This window comes from Meles meles, chromosome 16 (assembly GCF_922984935.1).
Source record: "Meles meles chromosome 16, mMelMel3.1 paternal haplotype, whole genome shotgun sequence".
NCBI lineage: Eukaryota > Metazoa > Chordata > Mammalia > Carnivora > Mustelidae > Meles > Meles meles.
Window position 1 is genome coordinate 12,631,438 of NC_060081.1, and position 19,381 is coordinate 12,650,818.

The window sequence follows — 19,381 nt, forward strand, 5'->3', positions numbered from 1 at the left end:
TATCTTTATCTCTTGCCCTCACCCAATATGGTCAAGAGAAATAAGTGATTTGACAAATTATCTCCTAAACAGACAGATTATCATAAATGCTCTAACAGAGAAATTTTCCTTTTTCTTTTTAAAATAAATTAAACATTACTATTACCTGATTGGCTTAGACGATCACAGGCCATCATTTCCACCAGATTTTGTCCAACTTCTCCTTTTATTAATTTAATCTTTGGTCTTGGAACCTGATAATTTTAGAATCAAAGGTCTTAATTTAGTGATACCCATATATCTAATAGTAAGATATCCCTTTCTATTACGTTGTACTTTTTTGATGACGAACAGTTAGCCAATGGTTAAACTGGAGCTGCACTATTCCAAGTGGAAAAAATTGGGAATTGAGGAATTTAGATAATATATAAAAGATGCCTACAAAAACTAATTTCTGAGAAATTCTTTTTTACCATAGAAGCACCTTCAAATGCTATACATTTTCAAAGCGTATGGTTAATGCAGGATATCCCTGGGATAGAGTGGGACAGCCAAGAGTACAAAAGGACTCCATTCTTCCTCATCAGAATTCAATGGCTTCAAGACAGATTTTGTTTTAATGCCTAGCTGAAATGCAAATAGACTAATACCACAGCATTCCCTTGATCAAGAGTCTGAAAATCCTACCATTAAAGAAGCTGGCCTAATGTGTGTGTGTGTGTGTGTGTGTTTTTAGGGCCTCTGTGCCAGTCCATGCTTCCCCTGTAAGCTTATAACCATTTGATAATTACAAAAACATGATAATATGAAACTCAAGCATCCAGGAGGTTTCCATTATTTAACCATTCCATGGAAATGTGTGGTTAAGTGAGAGAGAACGTGAGGTAGATGTTTATGTGCTGAAATGATATTAAACGGCAGATAAAGCATATCTCCACTGAGGCAAAAGAGTTTTTAAAAGTAAAGAAAGGGTGTATTTTATGCTTGCATATGCAGAAAAACTTCTAAATAGTAAGAAAAAAAAAAACTGCTAACAGTCATTATCTTATAGAAAAGATATGAGTGAATGGTTTAGGAAGGAAATGAAGTTTTTACTATTAAAAGGGGCCAAAGTTTAAAATAGTTGACTGTATTAACTTTAAAAATCATATATATTTTAAAAATTTAAGATTCCAGTTTCCATTAAAAATAACTGTCACCTACTTGAAGATTCTTTTTTTTTTTTTTTTTTTTAGATTTTATTTATTTATTTGACAGAGAGAGAGATCACAAGTAGGCAGAGAGGCAGGCAGAGAGAGAGGAGGAAGCAGGCTCCCCGTGGAGCAGAGAGCCTGATGCGGGGCTCGATCCCAGGACCCCGAGATCATGACCTGAGCCGAAGGCAGCGGCTTAATCCACTGAGCCACCCAGGCGCCCCTTGAAGATTCTTTAAAATATTAATAGTAACCTTTTAGTACCTACATAAATTAGCAACTTCATTAACTTCCCTAATTTTCACTAATACATATATTCTTCATGAACCTAAATGCTTCTGCTGAGCAAATAAGAAAACTTAACATTGTGAGCTGAGTGTCAAGGGTTTTTAAGAAAATCAGTATCATATGAACTAGAAGGAGGAGCATTCCCTAAAAGTAATTCTACAGTGAATCCTCTTTTCTTTCCCTCAATCAAAAGACAGTTCTCTAAAACTACCAATAATTTTTATAAGCCAGGCTATTGGCAGACTTTCATTTCTTCTCATTTCAGAATTAAAGCAAGCTGTTTAAAGAAAACAAAAAAACTACAAAAATGGACAGGGAAGGGATAATAGCAGGCATCTCATCATCTCAAAATAATGGTTCACGTTTTGGCATATTTCCTTCGGGTCATGTTCTATGTATAAGGAATAGAATCATGTTTTCAAAGATAAATACACTATTATATATGTCATTAATGTTATATACATATTAACATACATACATCTTTCAATTAACATGTTAAAATGTTTATGGTAGGGGCACCTAGGTGGCTCAGTGGGTTAAAGCCTCTGCCTTCAGCTCAGGTCATGATCCCAGGGTCCTGGGACTGAGCCCTGAATCAGGCTCTCTGCCTGCCTCTCTGCCTACTTGTGATCTCTGTCAAATAAATAAATTTTTAAAAATCTTTTAAAAAAACTAAAAAATAAATGCTTATGGTAAACACATTCTTCTATCACAGCTTACGTAACCATCTCACAAAATTTACTTACTAGGTTTCTGTCCAAGTTATGCATGTCCATGTTTTTGAATCAAATTTTACCCATATTTGAGATCTCCTTATTACAGATTTCCAGAAATAGCAGAGTAAAAAAGATCAAAGTCCTCAAAGCGGTCTTCCAGTTACTAAGTCATAGCAATACAGACTGCCATCAACAATGCAGCAACATTATCTATTTCACCTCACCAATACTGTATAAATCTTGTTATTTTTCAGCTATCAAATTAACTATTTCATTTTGACTTCAATTCTACAAATGTATTCATATTTTTAATATGTATCAGGACACACCTCCATGTGAAATACAACAATCTCAGTGAAATGCCAACTGCACCCAAAACCAGAAAAAGCTTACCTGAAATGCTATGAGATAGCACAATGTAGCCAGCTCAGAGAGAGCTCGCCATTGCACTTCACTATGCTGACCCATCTTCAGAAGCAGAGAACCAGCATGCATGTAGAAATGTCCTTTTACTTCTAACAAGGTAGTTGAGAGTTCATCATTTCCACCCACACAAGATTTCACAGACTGAAGAGCACTATCAAAACTGCAATATTGAATATTAAACAGGTATTAAACCTACTGCATTGCAAATAATCCTGGTTTCATGAGTTAATTAAAACAAAGGAATTTATTCCAAACTTCATCTTCCACATCCAAACTAATAATCCTTATTCTCTACTTCATAAATTATGAATCACCTAGTGTTTATTTTTATTCCACATACTTCTTATACTTCAAGCTTAGCCTCTAGAAGGTCTTATTCCAGTTATTTCAGGCTCTTCACAATCACAAAAAAGATACAAATCAAATGACAAGTTTACAGACTATGGTGAATTCTTCATAACTGACCACAATAAAATTGGACAACTAAAATACTTTCCAGTTTCTTCTTGATCACATGGTTTCATTATTTAATTCGAAGTTGTAATTTCTCCAATCAGACAAGTCATTTTCAAATTATAAGTAAGTAACTGATAAGATAGTAAGGTTATCAATAACATAACTGCTCTTATTATATAGATAACTACAGGCCTAAATTGTATTCCTATTATTTGTAAATGTACTAATTAATGCTTCTAAATCCAAATGAACTCAGAATCTTCATTTTGTAAGAAAAGCAACATTTAATAGAAATTGGAAGTATGATTTCTAAGTAGGTTTATAGAAGGTGGGTTCCAGGAACTCCTAGAGTTTCTCAAGACCCCTTCAGGGTATCCATGAAGTTTAAATTATTTTTATAGTACTCCTAAGAAATTGCCTTTTCCACCCTCACATGCTCAGGTAACCAAAAATGTTTGTGTATTTACGTTATGAAAAAGAAAACATCCTAAATATTTTCTAAAATAATCTGAAAGTTAAAATCCTTGTAGACACTACTCTAACCTTACCATCGTAGGACACTTAAGAAAATTCTTCAAGAAAACTATCCTATCCCCAAACATCAGATGGGGAACAAGAATTACTTTTCAAACAAATGGACAGTCCAAACCAGGGACTGACAAACTATTTCTACAGGGCCAAATACTAATCTGGCTATGCAGGCATACAATCTGTGACAGCTGCTCAACTCCACCATTGTAGTATATGAGCTGCTAAAGATAATACATAACAAGAGGCACAAGAGGCACAGCTGTGTTCCAATGAAAGTGTATTTACAAAATCGGGCAATGAGCCATATCTGGCCTACAAGAGCTAGTCAACTCCTGCTCTAAACTAACACTGTTATACAAATCCAAGTGATGTTTTTGTTCAATGAAATTTATTTTAATAAAGTGGAGACATGGTCCTCAAAATCAAAATTTAGGAAAACAGAAAAATCATACATTATATTTTAGTTATCTTGTTTCTAAGCTAAAACAGCAAGAGTTCTCTGAAATACTAGTGCTTCTACTACAACATCTGACAGATGGAAGTCTATTTTGATTTTCACACAAGATTATATCGTTTTTTAAATAAAATATGAAATAACAGAACATTTTCAGGACTGACTCTTTATTAAGCATGCCAAAATTGGATACATATGTATAATAATTTAATCAAGCCTGAAAGATAACACAGTTTTCTAAAAAATCAAAGTCATACAAAACCAATTATAATATCCCCACAGAATTAGTAAGATTCCAAGTAGTTTAGAGCAATGCAGTAAAGATGTTTACACTGATGAACTGAATCACTACAAAAAGAAAATCTATGATGGACACTGAAGTACTTTCCTTAAGTCAACATACCTTTCCAATAATTCTCTACTTTCCTGCACATCTCTAGTGGAGAGCGTAAGATGCATAAGGTTGGCATAGGCCAGAAGTAAATCTTTATTAGTAGTTTGCCAGTTACTTTTATCAGACTCCAAACACTGTAAAGATTCCAGATATTCCTATTTTGTAGAAAAAACACTCAATTACAAAACTTTACCAAGCACTACCAAATTAGTTTTATGTCTATAAACTCCTTTGTCTATCCCTGTACTTGTAAAACTAGATTAATTTTTCATCAGCCTATGAAAACACCAAAAATATATACCTTAATTCTACTTATCTCTCTAATCTACCCATCATAAAGTTGAAAACATCCTAGTAAAAGGTTCATTTCACAGCTGCTATACATAAATGAAAGAAATTTAAGTTTTAGAGAGCAGTGCTTAAATACAAAGTTGATATATTTACCGTCTACAAAGAAGTGTAGAGACCCAAATGTTTTTACCTACCTTAAGGGTCTGTACAACACATGAATTCCATTCTAAACTTGAACGCAAAGCTATGTTTTTCCCTGCCTCATGGCAGTGGCCCACAGCATCCTTCAATCTTTTATTTGAGCGATACAGTTCTACAAGACGGATGTTCACATAGACATCATCAGGTCTTGCATGAAGTTCTGACTGAATCAAGTCAAAAAGTTTATTCCATCCATCTTCACCTTTGCAATCTAAAAGCTGTTCCTATTAAAAGAGCATCATTAATTTAGAGAAATACCACTGCAAGTTTAAGCAAATCATTGTTCCTATGAGCACAATTCCACCATGTCTAGCTTTAGTAAATTACCACCAGAAGTACCATCCTATATAACCCAAATCTCATGGGAGAGAGTAGCTCCTAGCCCAGAAACTAAACCTCAAGAAATTTATGTGGAGAGAAACATCTGGGATGACATAGTAGCAACAGCTGCCCATATACACCTCACAGACTGCAAGGACTATTGCCCCACATCCCTGTACCCCCCAGCCACCACCACAAGCCTAGCCTCCCCCCAGTCAACCCTCATAACCACAGTCCTTATCTCCACTGCTCTGCACCTCCCTAAATCTAACTCAATTCCCTACCTCCTCTGCTCACACTTTAAAGCTTCTACTGTTTTGCTATCTTCTCAGAGTCTTCACCATCTAGCCTTAACTAAATGGAGTATTATCTCAAGATAACCCCCATTACTTCCCTGCCACGGTGGCCTTTTCTCTCCTAGCCTATATACAAGTAGAGTAAATGGGTTTAGTAAACTGCTCACCTCCAAATCAACTCCCCACACACATTATCTGCTTATAATCCTGTCTTCCAAAGGACACGCTATCCAACTCTTCCATTCACTCCTCCTCATGAGCAACTGGAAATACTCCATTCCTAACAGTCCTCACTAGCTAATACAACTGTAATAGATACAAAAATAGCCTGGATACTCAGTTCGTTAATTACCATATCTTCACGACTTTGCTCTATACTCCAGTGTCAGCCATCCATTTAGCACTGACTTGGGTCTTCAAAATCTGTATTTTGGTCATACCATTTGGATCACTATACCTCTCTTATTCTTTCACCTCACTGTGGGCACATGTGCCCTCACAGCCACGTATCTTTGTCCCTACCACATGGAAGGAAAGCTTCTGTCAATACACTAGTATCACCAGCTTTTACTTTTCCATAAAACACGTATTTTCCTTCACTGTCAAGCTAAAATGTCCTAATTCTTAATATCCATAATTACTGCTTGCTTACAGATCACCTCAATTAATTCCCTCTACCTTTCCTTTGAAAAACCCTATCAACTGCTTTCTCTGTGCCTATCTATACACTAACTGTTGAGCAATAGGGGGTGGGGCATTTGGGAATCTAGGGAGATCACAACCAGGCTAACTGACTAACTTTCATAATCTCAAATCTCCAAACTGGTAATGCCTAGAACAAAATCATATGTGACCTCTAAACAGATTCAAATTCTCCATTCCCTGAAAAGGTTACTTCATACTCCTCAACTTTCTTCACATTTCCCACACTTTCCTTCAACCAACACTTTCAACATATGACTACAATTCACCCTTCACTGAGAAAACTGAAGCCATCATTCCACTTTACCTTACCAACTGTACTCACCTTTTCACTGTTCCCTCCACACAGCAAAGACCAAGCTCCCCATTGTGCTGTTTCATTGCCCTCTCCCTTCACCAATCTCTCTACTTCTTACACACCAGTTCCATAAACTTACACTTGGCCTTTCTAGATCTCCAAAAAACCCCTAGACTTCACTTATGTGTAAGTTTAAAAATTTGTGGGGTGCCTGGGGGGCTCAGTTGGTTGAGCATCTGACTCTCGGTTTCAGATCAGATCAAGATCTCAAGAGTTGTAAGATCAAGGTCCACGACAGGCTCTGTGCTCAGCAGAGGGTCTGCTGGAGAGTCTCGCCCTCTTCCTCTTCCTCTGCCCTTACCCCCACTCATGCACTCACGCTTTCTCTAAAATAAATAAATCTTTTTTAAAAATTTTGTAAATAAAAGATCAACACCTTCATGGGTGCTTTTCAAAAACTCTTATATGCAAGAGAAAAAGCCCTTTCACCAATAATTTCATTCATTAAAACAAATACCAAAAAAATATTTACCTTAAGTAAGCCTTAAATTTTAGGAGAAATAGAATTACTCTGCTAAACAGTTATAAGTCTCATGCATTTCAATTTCAAAAAATGGGAGAAGATCTAATATAAGGAAGGTTTGGCTTTAGACAACAGTGTATTTTTTTAAGTTTTTATGTAAGTAATCTATACACCTAACATGGGGCTCAAACTCACAACCCTAAGAATCAAGAGTTGCAAGCTCCAACTGATCCAGCTAGGCACCCCGAGACACCAGTATCTTTTTGTTTTAACATTTTTTTAAAAGATTTTATTTATTTGAACAAGAGAGAGATCACAAGTAGGCAGAGAGGCAGGCAGAGGTGGGGGGAAGCAGGCTTCCCGCGGAACAGAGCCCAATCTGGGGCTCAATCCCAGGACCCTGAGATCATGACCTGAGCCGAAGGCAGAGGCTTAACCTACCGAGCCACCCAGATGCCCCAATGCCAGTGTCTTTAAAGTTACTAAAGAGGGGCACCTAGGTGGCTCAGTCAGTTAAGCTCAGCCTTCAGCTCAGGTCATGATCCTTGAGTCCCAGGATCCAGCCTGGCATCCAGCTCCCTGCTGATTAGGTAGTCTGCTATCCCTACCCTCTGAGACTCCCCCTCTGTTCATGCTCTCTCTCTCTCAAATAAATAAATGAAATCTTCAAAAATAAATAAATAATAGGGGCACGTGGGTGGCTCAGTGGGTTAAAGCCTCTGCCTTTGGCTCAGGTCATGATCCCAGGGCCCTCAGATCGAGCACTGTATCGGGCTCTCTGCTCAGCGGGGAGCCTGCTTCCTCCTCTCTCTGTCTCTGCCTGCCTCTCTGCCTACTTGTGATCTCAGTCTAAAAAAAAAAACTTAAAAATAAATAAATAATAAAGTTACTAAAGAAAATCAACATCCTTCAGAAGCAGCTATTTTACAATACAAGAAAAATAAACTCCTATCAATATATATGTTCCTTAACATCACTGTAATCAAATAAATTGGACTGTCAAGGCCAATAAGGAAATTATGTTTGAGGCTAACACAAAGGTAAAGAAACCTACACACTTAAACTTGACATTTTATATTAATATCTAAAACCCAGCTGCTTAATTATAGAAACAAGAAAACTTGATGTAACTGGTATTTATCTCTAGGGTTTTTAAAAATATTTCAGATTTTAAAATCTGTGAACACTTGTTCATATGAGATTTATAATGGAAAAAAACTGGGAATAACCCAAAATGTCCATCCAAAGTAAATAGTTAAACTGTGGAAAACATCCATACACAAAATACTACTCAGCAATAAAAAGAACAAACTACTGACACACCCAACTTGGACTGATCTCAGGGGCATTATGCTGAATGAAAAAAGCTAACCTCAAAAAGCCACATACTGCATGATTTGAAATTATAAAATTATAAATACGGAGAACAAATTAGTAGTTGCTAGAGGTTAACAATGATGGGAAGAGGGGGGCTCCTGGGTGGCTCAGTGGGTTAAGCCTCTGCCTTCGACTCAGGTCATGATCCCAGGGTCCTGGGATTGAGCCCCGCATTGGGCACTCCACATCGGGGAAGCGGAGAGCCTGCTTCCCCCTCCCTCTCTGCCTGCCTCTCTGCCTACTTGTGATCTCTGTCTGTCCAATACATAAATAAAATCTTTGGAAAAAAAAAAAAAAAGGAATGATGGGAAGAAGGGGGTGGGTAGGACGATAAAAGAGGTAGCATGAGGGAAATGTCTGCAATGATGAAACAGTTTTGTATTTTAACTACAGTGGTAGGTACACCAATCTATACGTGATAAAATGAAAAATTACACACACACACTATATCAATGTCAAATTCCTGGTTTTGATATTGTCTATAGTTACATAACAAGTAGCCATTGCGGAAAGCTAGGTGACAGATACACAGAACCTCTCTGTACAATCTTTCCAACTTCTTGTGAAAAATATAATTATTTCAAAATAAATTCTACTGGGGTGCTTGGATGGCTCCGTCGGTTAAATCGGTCTGACTTCAGCACAGGTTGTGGTCTCAGAGTCCTGAGATTGAACCCTAAGTCAGGATCTGCACTTAGCAGGAATCTGCTTGTCCCTCTCCCTCTGCCCCTCATCCCCCATTCATGCTCACTCACTCTTACCTCAAGTAAAATCTAAAATAAAGTAAAATGAAATAAATTCTAACATGTATATGTATATGCCTATATACAAAGACATATACAAAATATGTATAATAGGGGTGGGGGAGCCATTAAAAACAATATACAGCTGACCCTTGAACAACATAGGTTTGAAATGTACAGTTCTGTTTACATGTGGATTTTTTTCAACAAATACAATACTCTAAATATATTTTCTCCTCATAATTTTTTTATTTTTTTCTCATAATTTTAACATGTTCTTTTCTCTAACATTTTAAATTTAGGAATACAGTATATAATACAACAACATAAAAAGTAAGTGTTAAATGACTATTCATGTTATCAGTAAGGCTTCCAATCAACAGCAGACTCTTAATGAAGTTTTTGGGGAGTCAAACATCTACGCAGGAGCTCCTGGCACTCAGTCCAGAGTATGTGACTCTTGATCTTGGGATTTTGAGTTTGAGCCCCACATTCAGTGTAGAGATTACTTAAAAAAACAAAATCTTTTAAAAAAAATTATATGGAGGGCACTTGGGTGGCTCAGTGGGTTAAGCCTCTGCCTTCGGCTTAGGTCATGATCTCTGGGTCCTGGGATTGAGCCAGGCATAGGGCTCTCTGCTCAGCAGGCAGCCTGCTTACCCCTCTCTCTCTGCCTGCCTCTCTGCCTACTTGCAATCTCTCTCTGTCAAATAAATAAATAAAAATCTTAAAAATAAAAATATATGGCTATTTTCAACTGCACAGGGAGTCGTGGCACCTAGCTCCCACATCATTCAATGGTCAACTACACACTTAAAATTGTTAGCAAATTTGGAAAGACTTTCTCCAAAAGAGTTACTTAAGTAAACTATATTTTACTCAGTAAAAAATAACCATTAGAATTGGTCATTCGTTAATACATTAGTAAAAAATTCCTATTATATTTAGTAATTCTCTATAACATAATGGAGAAACTGTTATCTTTGCTTGAAAACTTCACTGTTCCCTAATACAATCCTTTCCATTTTTTTCCTTAAAGATTTTATTTTTAAGTAATCTCTACACCCAATGTGGGACTCAAACTCACAACCTCAAAATCAAGAGTAACATGCTCTACCAACTGAGCCAGCAAGGCGCCCCAGATTCTTTCTACTTTTAGATGACAGTTCTTTTTTTTTTTAATTTTTATTTATTATTTTTTTATAAACAGATAATGTATTTTTATCCCCAGGGGTATAGGTCTGTGAATTGCCAAGTTTACACACTTCACAGCACTCACCATAGCACATACCCTCCCCAATGTCCATAACCCCCTCCCCCTCTCCCAACCCCCCTCCCCCAGCAACCCTCTGTTTGGTGAGATTAAGAGTCACTTATGGTTTGTAGATGACAGTTCTTTTTTTTTTTTTTTTAAGATTTTATTTATTTATTTGACAGAGAGATCACAAGCAGACAGAGAGGCAGGCAGAGAGAGAGAAGCAGGCTCGCTGTCAAGCAGAGAGCCCGATGCGGGACTCGATCCCAAACCCTGAGATCATGACCTGAGCCGAAGGCAGCGGCTTAACCCGCTGAGCCACCCAGGTGCCCCTGTAGATGACAGTTCTTAAAAACGTGCGTAATAGGGGCGCCTGGGTGGCTCAGTGGATTAAGCCACTGCCTTCAGCTCAGGTCATGATCTCAGGGTCCTGGGATCAAGCCCAGCGTTGGGCTCTCTGCTCCACAGGGAGCCTGCTTCCTCCTTTCTCTCTGCCTGCCTCTCTGCCTACTTGTGATCTCTCTCTCTGTCAAATAAATTAAAAAAATAAAAAAATTTAAAAAAATTAAAAAAAAAAACGTGCGTAATAACCCTAAATTGTCATCCCTTTCACCCAATGAAGCAAAAATTTTGTATCAACAGAGCTCAATTTAAATCCTAACCCTACCATCTAGCTATAAAAATGTAAAATCCCTATAGTAATCATTTCATAAGGATAAATGATGCCATTTATAAAACATAATAGTGCCTAACAAAGCAGCATATACTTAGAAAGGTTTTGAAGAAAAAAATTTTGTTCTGCAATTTTTTATAGATATAATTGACATGTAACATCGTATTATTTAAGGTATACAACAATTTAAGGCAGGTAATAGTGACATGATTTCCACAATAAGGTTACATCCATCACTTCACGTGGTTATAAATTTTTTTTTTTTTTTAAAGATTTTATTTATTTGACAGATAGAGATCACAAGTAGGGAGAGAGGCAGGCAGAGAGAGAGAGAGAGGAGGAAGCAGGTTCCTTGCCAAGCAGAGAGCCCGATTCGGGGCTCGATCCCAGGACCCTGGGATCATGACCTGAGCGAAAGGCAGAGGCTTTAACCCACTGAGCCACCCAGGCGCCCCAAATTATTCTTTTCTTGATGTACCAGGGAGGCTGCCTTCAACTCAGGTCATGATCCCAGAATCCTGGGATCAAGCCCTGAGTCAGGTTCCCTGCTCTGCTCGGCAAAGACTCTGCTTGTCCCTCTTCCTCTGCCCCTCCCCACAGCTTGTGAGTCAGCGCTCTCTCTCTGTCTGAAATAAATAAAATCTTTATTTAAAAAAATATATATTTTATTTATTTATTTGACAGAGATCACAAGTAGGCAGAGAGGCAGGCGGGGGTGGGGGGGGTGGGGAGGGAGCAGGCTCCCTGCTGAGCAGAGAGCCCGACCTGACCTCTATGGACCTGACCTCTATGCGAGAACCTCAAAGGACTGGGGGATTATGACCTGAGCTGAAAGCAGAGGCCTTAAACCACCAAGCCACCCAGGCACCCCTCAAATAAATAAAATCTTTAAAAAAAAATTTTTTTTCTTGTGATAAGAACTTTTAAGATCTACCTGCTCTCTTCACAACTTTCAAATATATAATACAGTAAGGTTAACAATAGTCACTATACTATACATATCCCCAGAATTTATACACTGAAGTCTGTACCTTTTTATCACCTTCACCCATTTCCCACCAACTCCCAAACATACTGGTTTAAGGTTTGCTACTGAAAAGTCATTTAAATTCCAAATATTAGAAATGGCTGTGTCTTAAGTTTTCTCCAACAGTTTTTACTATGTTTTGTTCTGTTTTTACCTTTAGTTTATAAATTGCAGGACTTCCTGGGAAAAGTTTAGCTGCTCTTTCAACCCAGTATTTTGCTCTTCCATCAGTAACATCATTTTTACAAAGCAATTCTGCAATCTTCAAAACAAGATCTTTTTGTGTTGGGTTTAATTCCACTGAACGCTGATACCAGAAAAGAAATAAGTTAGGATTCCTAAAGTACCTACACTCACATATAAAAGTTAAAAATTCAATGCTGTCCACCCTAAAAATTTTTCCCAATGACAACATGGTATTTCAAAGTTGCTTAAGTCAAACTTAAAGTGTACTGGAATTTTTTGCAGATGAATTAAATAAAAATTATGTTTTTATCAGGTAAGTGCTCCAAAAAAGAAAGAAAACCACACTTATAAGAACAGCATTTATGGGTGCTAATCCTCTTTTACAAGTGCTAACTTAATAATTAAATTACAGCGTACTTTGAGCCAAATAATTTAAGATCTATTCTAATCTGTGTTAATAGTATTATCACACCAATACTTATTTTCATAACATCCATAAAATATATTTGAATTATTTATTATATAAATTACTCTGGGTATCATGTGTGTGACTGTGCAAAGGCTGTATTTTAATCTTAAATGCTTTACCTTGTAACATTCAACAGCTTTGTCTATATTTTCCTCCACTTCATGAAGAAGACCAAGAAATCTGTGAGCTTTGGGATCTCTTTCTTGCACATTAATATATGAAGTTATATATCTGTTTAAAAATAATAATACAAAATACAAAAATAATCTTCAAATTATAACATTCAGAACTGTATTTAATTCCAACCTGAAGAGTACATCTTAAACCAAAGCAAACACTAAACTAATCCACAGTTATTCTCATTATTGACTACCACTATTTACTTAAACTAGAATTTGAAAAAAACTCAAAAGTATCCATAAAAAGAATAAACACATACATACAAAATTGACAATATACTTATTTTACCATTAACTACTACATTTACCAAATGTTTTTTAATGCTACCCATACATAAGAAATGAACACATAAATTGCTTTTCCCTGATATTTCGATAAAGCACTAAAAAGTTTTACACAGAAATTAGAAAAAGATTATAGTAAATATTTACCTTTTCTTATTGTACTATTCACCTTTTAAACAAGAAAGTAATACCTAATAATAGTACTGTTCCCAGCTAAAACAAGCAGAGGAAAAATTACTAAATAAACTAACAAATGTAGGTAATATCCATTTCTTTTTTTTTTTTTTTAATATTTTATTTATTTGATAGAAATCACAAGTAGGCAGAGGGGCAGGCAGAGAGAGAGGAGGAAGCAGGCTCCCTGCGGAGCAGAAAGCCCGATGCGGGGCTCGATCCCAGGACCCTGGGATCATGACCTGAGCCGAAGGCAGAGGCTTTAACCCACTGAGCCACCCAGGCGCCCCGTAATATCCATTTCTTAAATCAAGTTAACAGCTAAAAAATAAGCATCTTCTAGGCTCAATAAATATTATATATATATACATAAACAATAAATATATCTATATATACACCAAAAACCAAAACTGGAGGAAAAAGGGTCATATTAAAAAGGAACAAGGTTGACAGTCCCATTGCTGCTAGTTAAATAAAGGTGTTATTATTTTCTTACCTATCAGCATTTTCATCTTCCCATAAATGCCTTTAACCTGTCTGCTCGCCTGCCTCCTAATTTCCCGCTTTAAGGCACTCTAAATCAGGAAATCAAATCACTGAACTTCTTGGCCTTAGGAGGTGAGACAAAGCCTCAGACTGTTACCTACTGAGCCAAAGGTCTTTTATACAAGCTATTCTCCTGTCCAGAATTCAGTTTAATTTTGTGTTCATTGGTATTTATCCAGCTGATTAAAGTGCCAAATATCTAACCAGGAAGAAATTTAAAACAGCTTGTTCTCTTTTATTCCTTAGAAGTGTTTTAAGCCTAATGATTTCTTGCCCTAAGTATAAACAAGTGGCATGCATGCAAAAAATACTCATTCTAGGCTCAATCTCCATGGAATTGAGGCTAGTCCTTTGTATCAGTCTGGAGTGATAAAATACCCTATTTCCAGGACATACATAGGAAGAACTGCTGAAAAAAACATATTATTTTCACCCATTTCAAGTAAGAATACCCGGGTAGAGGCGGGGAATGACTTTAGAAAACTAAAGCATGTTTACAGTTTGGTACTTACTTTTTAGCAAGATCATATTCTTTAACTTCATAGTACAGCTTTGCAAAATAGAATCCTTTCATTGACTTCTAAAAAATAAAATTAAGAGTTCTTTTAATTTTTCATATTTTAAATTTTGTAAAGTATTCATAGAACTAAAAATCTGCCCTAATAAGATTAGTATCAACATACTTGATTCTTGTTCACCTAAAAGGTATGAAAAAAAACTGCCTGCAGAAATGGACATATATTGTAAAAATCATGATTCCATGTTTTGTAATTCTCATCATAACTAAAAATAAATTTAAGAACAGGAGGACAAGACAACATCAGAAATTAAGAATTTATAACAGCAAGAAAGCTGAAAAAACATGTGGTGCCACTCTCTCACTTTACAGATAACTAAACAGATGGAAACCTGCTTTCTTAGGGGAGGCAAGGTATACTAAAAACTTCTCTTGCCATATTTAAGTCTTTATGGGGAAAAATAAGGAAGTACTTCCAACCCATTAAGGCATGGAGGACTCCCTGGTCCAGGTACTGTTTGTTGTTCTTTCTACAGATCAGTGTTTTACATTCAAGGAATTAAAAAGGTAGAAATAAAAGTTGAATACTTCCAGTAATAAACCAAGTCCACACCCTGGCTCTTTTACTTCTGTAAGTTCCAAAGTTTAAGATCCTGGGACACACCAGATTCTATCATAGACACATGATAAGGGTACACAGCCATCAAACATAATTTTTGAAAATTATACAAGGACACAGAAAAAAACCAATATATTAATTGAAAAAAGAAGTCTACAAAGCAGTTGTTTTTATTTATTCATTTGATTTCTTAAAAAATGCAGATTTAGGATTTGTTTGTTGTGCCTGCTATCATTCACCAGGCACTGGGGCACCAGTAGGACACACAAAAAAATCTCTGTCTTCAAGAGGCCTGCATTTTAGGAGAGGTGACAAGCAAACCATTACCTATATAGGAGCAGAAAAGAGTGCTATTTTATAGTATTTCATCAATTATTTTCAGTACACCATATTTCAACAAAGCTAGAATCACTATTTATCTCAGAAATCACAGGAATCCTAACACTGCTGCCTGTTCAGTTGGCAGTGTTTCTTCTTTCTTAGCTGGTAATGGTGGTGGGGCACAATGGCATCATATGATCTATAAAATAAGAGAGTTGTCGGGAAACGTCTTACTAAGGGGATATTTGATCAGATACCTGATAATAAGGTGAAGAAGTGATTATCTAGGGTAAACTAGACAGCAGATGGACTGTTTGCCCACTGTTAACTATGTTTCAATTTTTCCTTTTTAATCAAACCTACAGAGAACACTCTTAATCACACTCATCTTCTTAAAATATTCTTCTCAATGACTTCAAAGACACCATGCTCGCTAGTTTAACTCCCACCTTAGTGGCCATTCCTTCTCAGGCTCTTCCTCACACTGACTTCCCCAGGAACCAGTCCTAAATCCTCTTCTCTTTCAGATCTCCTCTGTGACAAATACTGAATCTCACCTATGACTACTGACAGTATATTGATTCTCAAATATTTGTCTTTGGCTCTCACTTTTCCTAAGCTCTAAACTTATGTGCAAAATATCATCACCAAAATCTGTCAGTTCTACCTTCTACATTACCTCAATCTACCTATTTTTTTTACATCTCTGTTGCTATTACCAAAGTCCAAGCCTGCTATGATCTCCCTCTAGGACGTCTGAAAAGGCTAATTCCTTCCTGTTTCCCTCTATGTATTTTTCCTCCCATCTAATTCATTCACCAAAGGGGTATCATTTCAGACATAAGACAAACCATGTTACGCTTTTGCTTAAAATTTAAAATCCTTCTATGGCTTCCATTATGCTTTGAAAATACCCAAATTTCTCACCAAAGGCTAGCATGACATGGATTTTACTTCATCTGGCCCTTGCATACTATAGGTTAGCCAGTGACTAAAAACAGAATGCATCTCTACAATTGGGGCAGCCCTGGGCCAACAGGCCAACAGCCAGTACTGATATGGTATGATTTCTATCCAGCACTTTCAATATCAGAGTGAGAAATTCAATGAATGTACGTAAATGAAAGAGAAACTACGGTTTCCTTAAACAAATGCCTCATCATCTAGAGACAAATGTGAATGAACGAACAAGATTCTCACTATCCTAGTGAAACCACAACTAAGGGGAAATGAGCTTGAGAGAATCACCTGACCAAAACAGAAATCTCTATTAAGCAAGACTCTAGTCTGGCACAGTGAAACAGTTAAGTGTTGAATAAATGGAAGGCTCCCCATGCCCCACACCTCCCTCTCACCTCCCCCTACATCTTGGGGAGGCAGGGTTGGGTCCAGTATATCTGTTAAAAACATAACACAGGTATTCTAAGTCAAGTGAGTAGAGAAAAATTCCAGAAAAGCAAAAGGGAAAAAAAAAATCTACATTTTCAGTAGGAATACAGACCCAGAAAAGTGGTGTCTCCCAATCCTTCTGATTTTAAGTTTTGAGCAAATGTCAGAGAAGTTACCATACTGACTTTGGACAGTCAAGTCCTGAGAAACCTCACTTTTTGGTCCTTGATGTCACTTCATCCTATCTTTGTGAAGCACATTTCACCTATCACTGGATTTGTTCACTCACTAATAGAGCTAGGTTTACTTAGATCTTCACCCCACATGAGCTGGGTTTAGACCTTCACGAGACTAGCCAGTTTTACTCTGACAATGGATTGTCTCCGTAATAATCCTGCTCAGTACAAGAGAAACCACAGTTCAAACATCGACTGCCTGCATGAGTTTGCCTGATGAACAATTAAGTCAAAGCTAACATCTAGGCAGAACAATGCAGCAGCAAAGTGGTATTTCAGATAGTTTTGAATAGCATTCTCCCACTATCATACTAAAGTATGCCTGCTTCATTATTTCTCCAAAATCCTGTTAATTTCCTTCACTGAATTTATACAGTTCATAAGTATTTTTGTTTGTACAGTTAACTATCCCTCAAAACCGTAAGGCTCGGGGGCACCTGGGTGACTCAGTGGGTTAAAGCCTCTGCCTTCGGCTCGGGTCATGATCCCAGGGTCCTGGGATCAAGCCCCACATCGGGCTGTCTGCTGAGTAGAGGGCCTGCTTCCCCTCCTTCTCTCTCTGCCTGCTTGTGATTTCTGTCTGTCAAATAAATAAATAATAAAAATCTTAAAAAAAAAAACAACAACACTGTAAGGCTCCACTGAAGTAAGACCCTGTGGTTTGCCCACCACCATGGAACCAGGAACATTAACTGCCAGACGTTACATATTCACTATGTATTGAAATACACATAAATTTGTGTACCATTCATTATTTCCTAATAAATTGCTAAAAACTAAATAACTAGTTCAAGGAATGTAAATATCTGAACCATTTATTATATTGCCAGTACAGTTTATAGCATAGTTTATAGTTTATATGCCAGTATAGTCTATAGCCATACAGTTTATAGCAATTTACTTCTCCACTCAGTATTTGAATGCCTCGGAGTATATACTCCTCAAAATTAATTAATTAATTTTTCCCATTTCTTCAGTCATTGCCAACTTGGTAAGCAGAAGATGTACCTGGCATTTCTCTGATTGATAAGACCAATTTTTAATATTCACACTGAAATAGAGTATAAATTCTCTGCTAGTATACTATGGCCATTACCAACTTTCAAAGGGCACAGAAAAGATTCTCTTGCTAATTTTTAAGGGTTCTTAACCATACTGACATCTGAGGGTTTTTTGGTTGTTGTTTTTTGAAGCCAAGAGTCAGGGGTCCAACCAAGTGCACCACCCAGATGCCCCTCAGGGCTTTCTGCAGCTTTCCCAAATTGTCATTCATCTGTGTTAATATGTTTGTGAAATAAAGCTTCAATTTTTATGCAGTAAAAACTATCTTTACTGGTTCTTTCTTTTTTTCCCCCAGATTATATGGTAAAAAAAGGTCTTTCTCATTTGAGTTGAAAACTCATCTATATTTTTTCAGTTTCTCTAAAATTACTTTTAAGTCAAACTCGTTTTGATAAATAATGAAGACAAGAGCCCTATTTTTTAAAAATAAATGATTAAACCAAAAAAATCATTAAACAAAATGTCAATTGTTCAAGCAACATCTACTGTATAATCCATATTTTCTCCATTGCTTTGGAATGTCACTTTGCCATGTCACATAAATCTATGTTATCGCATCTTAACTTAAAACCTCTTTCTCCTACTATACTTCTTAGTCCTCACCAAAGAAGGTATTAAATAAGCAGATATGTTTTAAGTCATAAAAGCATACATGAAGATTAAAAAATTTTAAATTACAGAAAAGTATAAAGACAAGACATACACACACACAAAAAAATCTTTTATTTGTATCTTACACTACCTCCTCTCTTAAGGAAACAATACTGCTAAATAATTTTCACAAGCTCTGACTGACAAAGTGAGGGAAGACATAGGGCAATAATGGGACACAGATGTGGATAGTTATTTAGGGCAAACAAAGAGCATGAATGTGTTTTCCGGCTAAGGAAAAACAGCCAGTTGAGAAGAATCTGAAAGAAAAGGGGGAAATGAGGGCTTAGGAAACTGAAAGGGGTAACAAGAAAAGATGTCAGGAAGTACCTTGAAAAGGAAATTTACAGTTGACAGAAGAATGAATAGGGCCTGGTGGTTCACTGCCAACAGTCTCAGTTTACCAATGAAGAAGTGAGGTAGTCTGTTGAGTAAACGTGTGAAGAATTTGAGGTGCACAGTGAAATTCTAAAACAGAGACTGAAAAAAGTAAGTGATCAAGGACAGGTACAGGCCCACAAATAAATGCTCACCTATACGGTCACATAATCTCCAACAAGGGTGCTAACAACACTCAATGGAGAAAAGACTTTTTAACAAATG

At 36.8% G+C, this 19,381-nt stretch overlaps 1 protein-coding gene across 2 annotated transcripts in view; it reads right to left on the reverse strand.

Moving 5' to 3' along the window:
* Window positions 1-19,381, reverse strand: part of RANBP2 (RAN binding protein 2) — an 81,887-nt gene that overhangs the window by 36,894 nt on the left and 25,612 nt on the right. For both annotated transcript variants that reach the window (XM_045980345.1, XM_045980344.1), the window contains exons 2-8: window positions 14,496-14,563; window positions 12,919-13,030; window positions 12,299-12,451; window positions 4,923-5,153; window positions 4,447-4,592; window positions 2,570-2,762; window positions 146-233 (exon numbers count right to left, since the gene is read on the reverse strand). In XM_045980345.1, coding sequence (XP_045836301.1) covers window positions 146-233; window positions 2,570-2,762; window positions 4,447-4,592; window positions 4,923-5,153; window positions 12,299-12,451; window positions 12,919-13,030; window positions 14,496-14,563 — 991 coding nt within the window. The remainder of the gene's footprint in view (window positions 1-145; window positions 234-2,569; window positions 2,763-4,446; window positions 4,593-4,922; window positions 5,154-12,298; window positions 12,452-12,918; window positions 13,031-14,495; window positions 14,564-19,381) is intronic.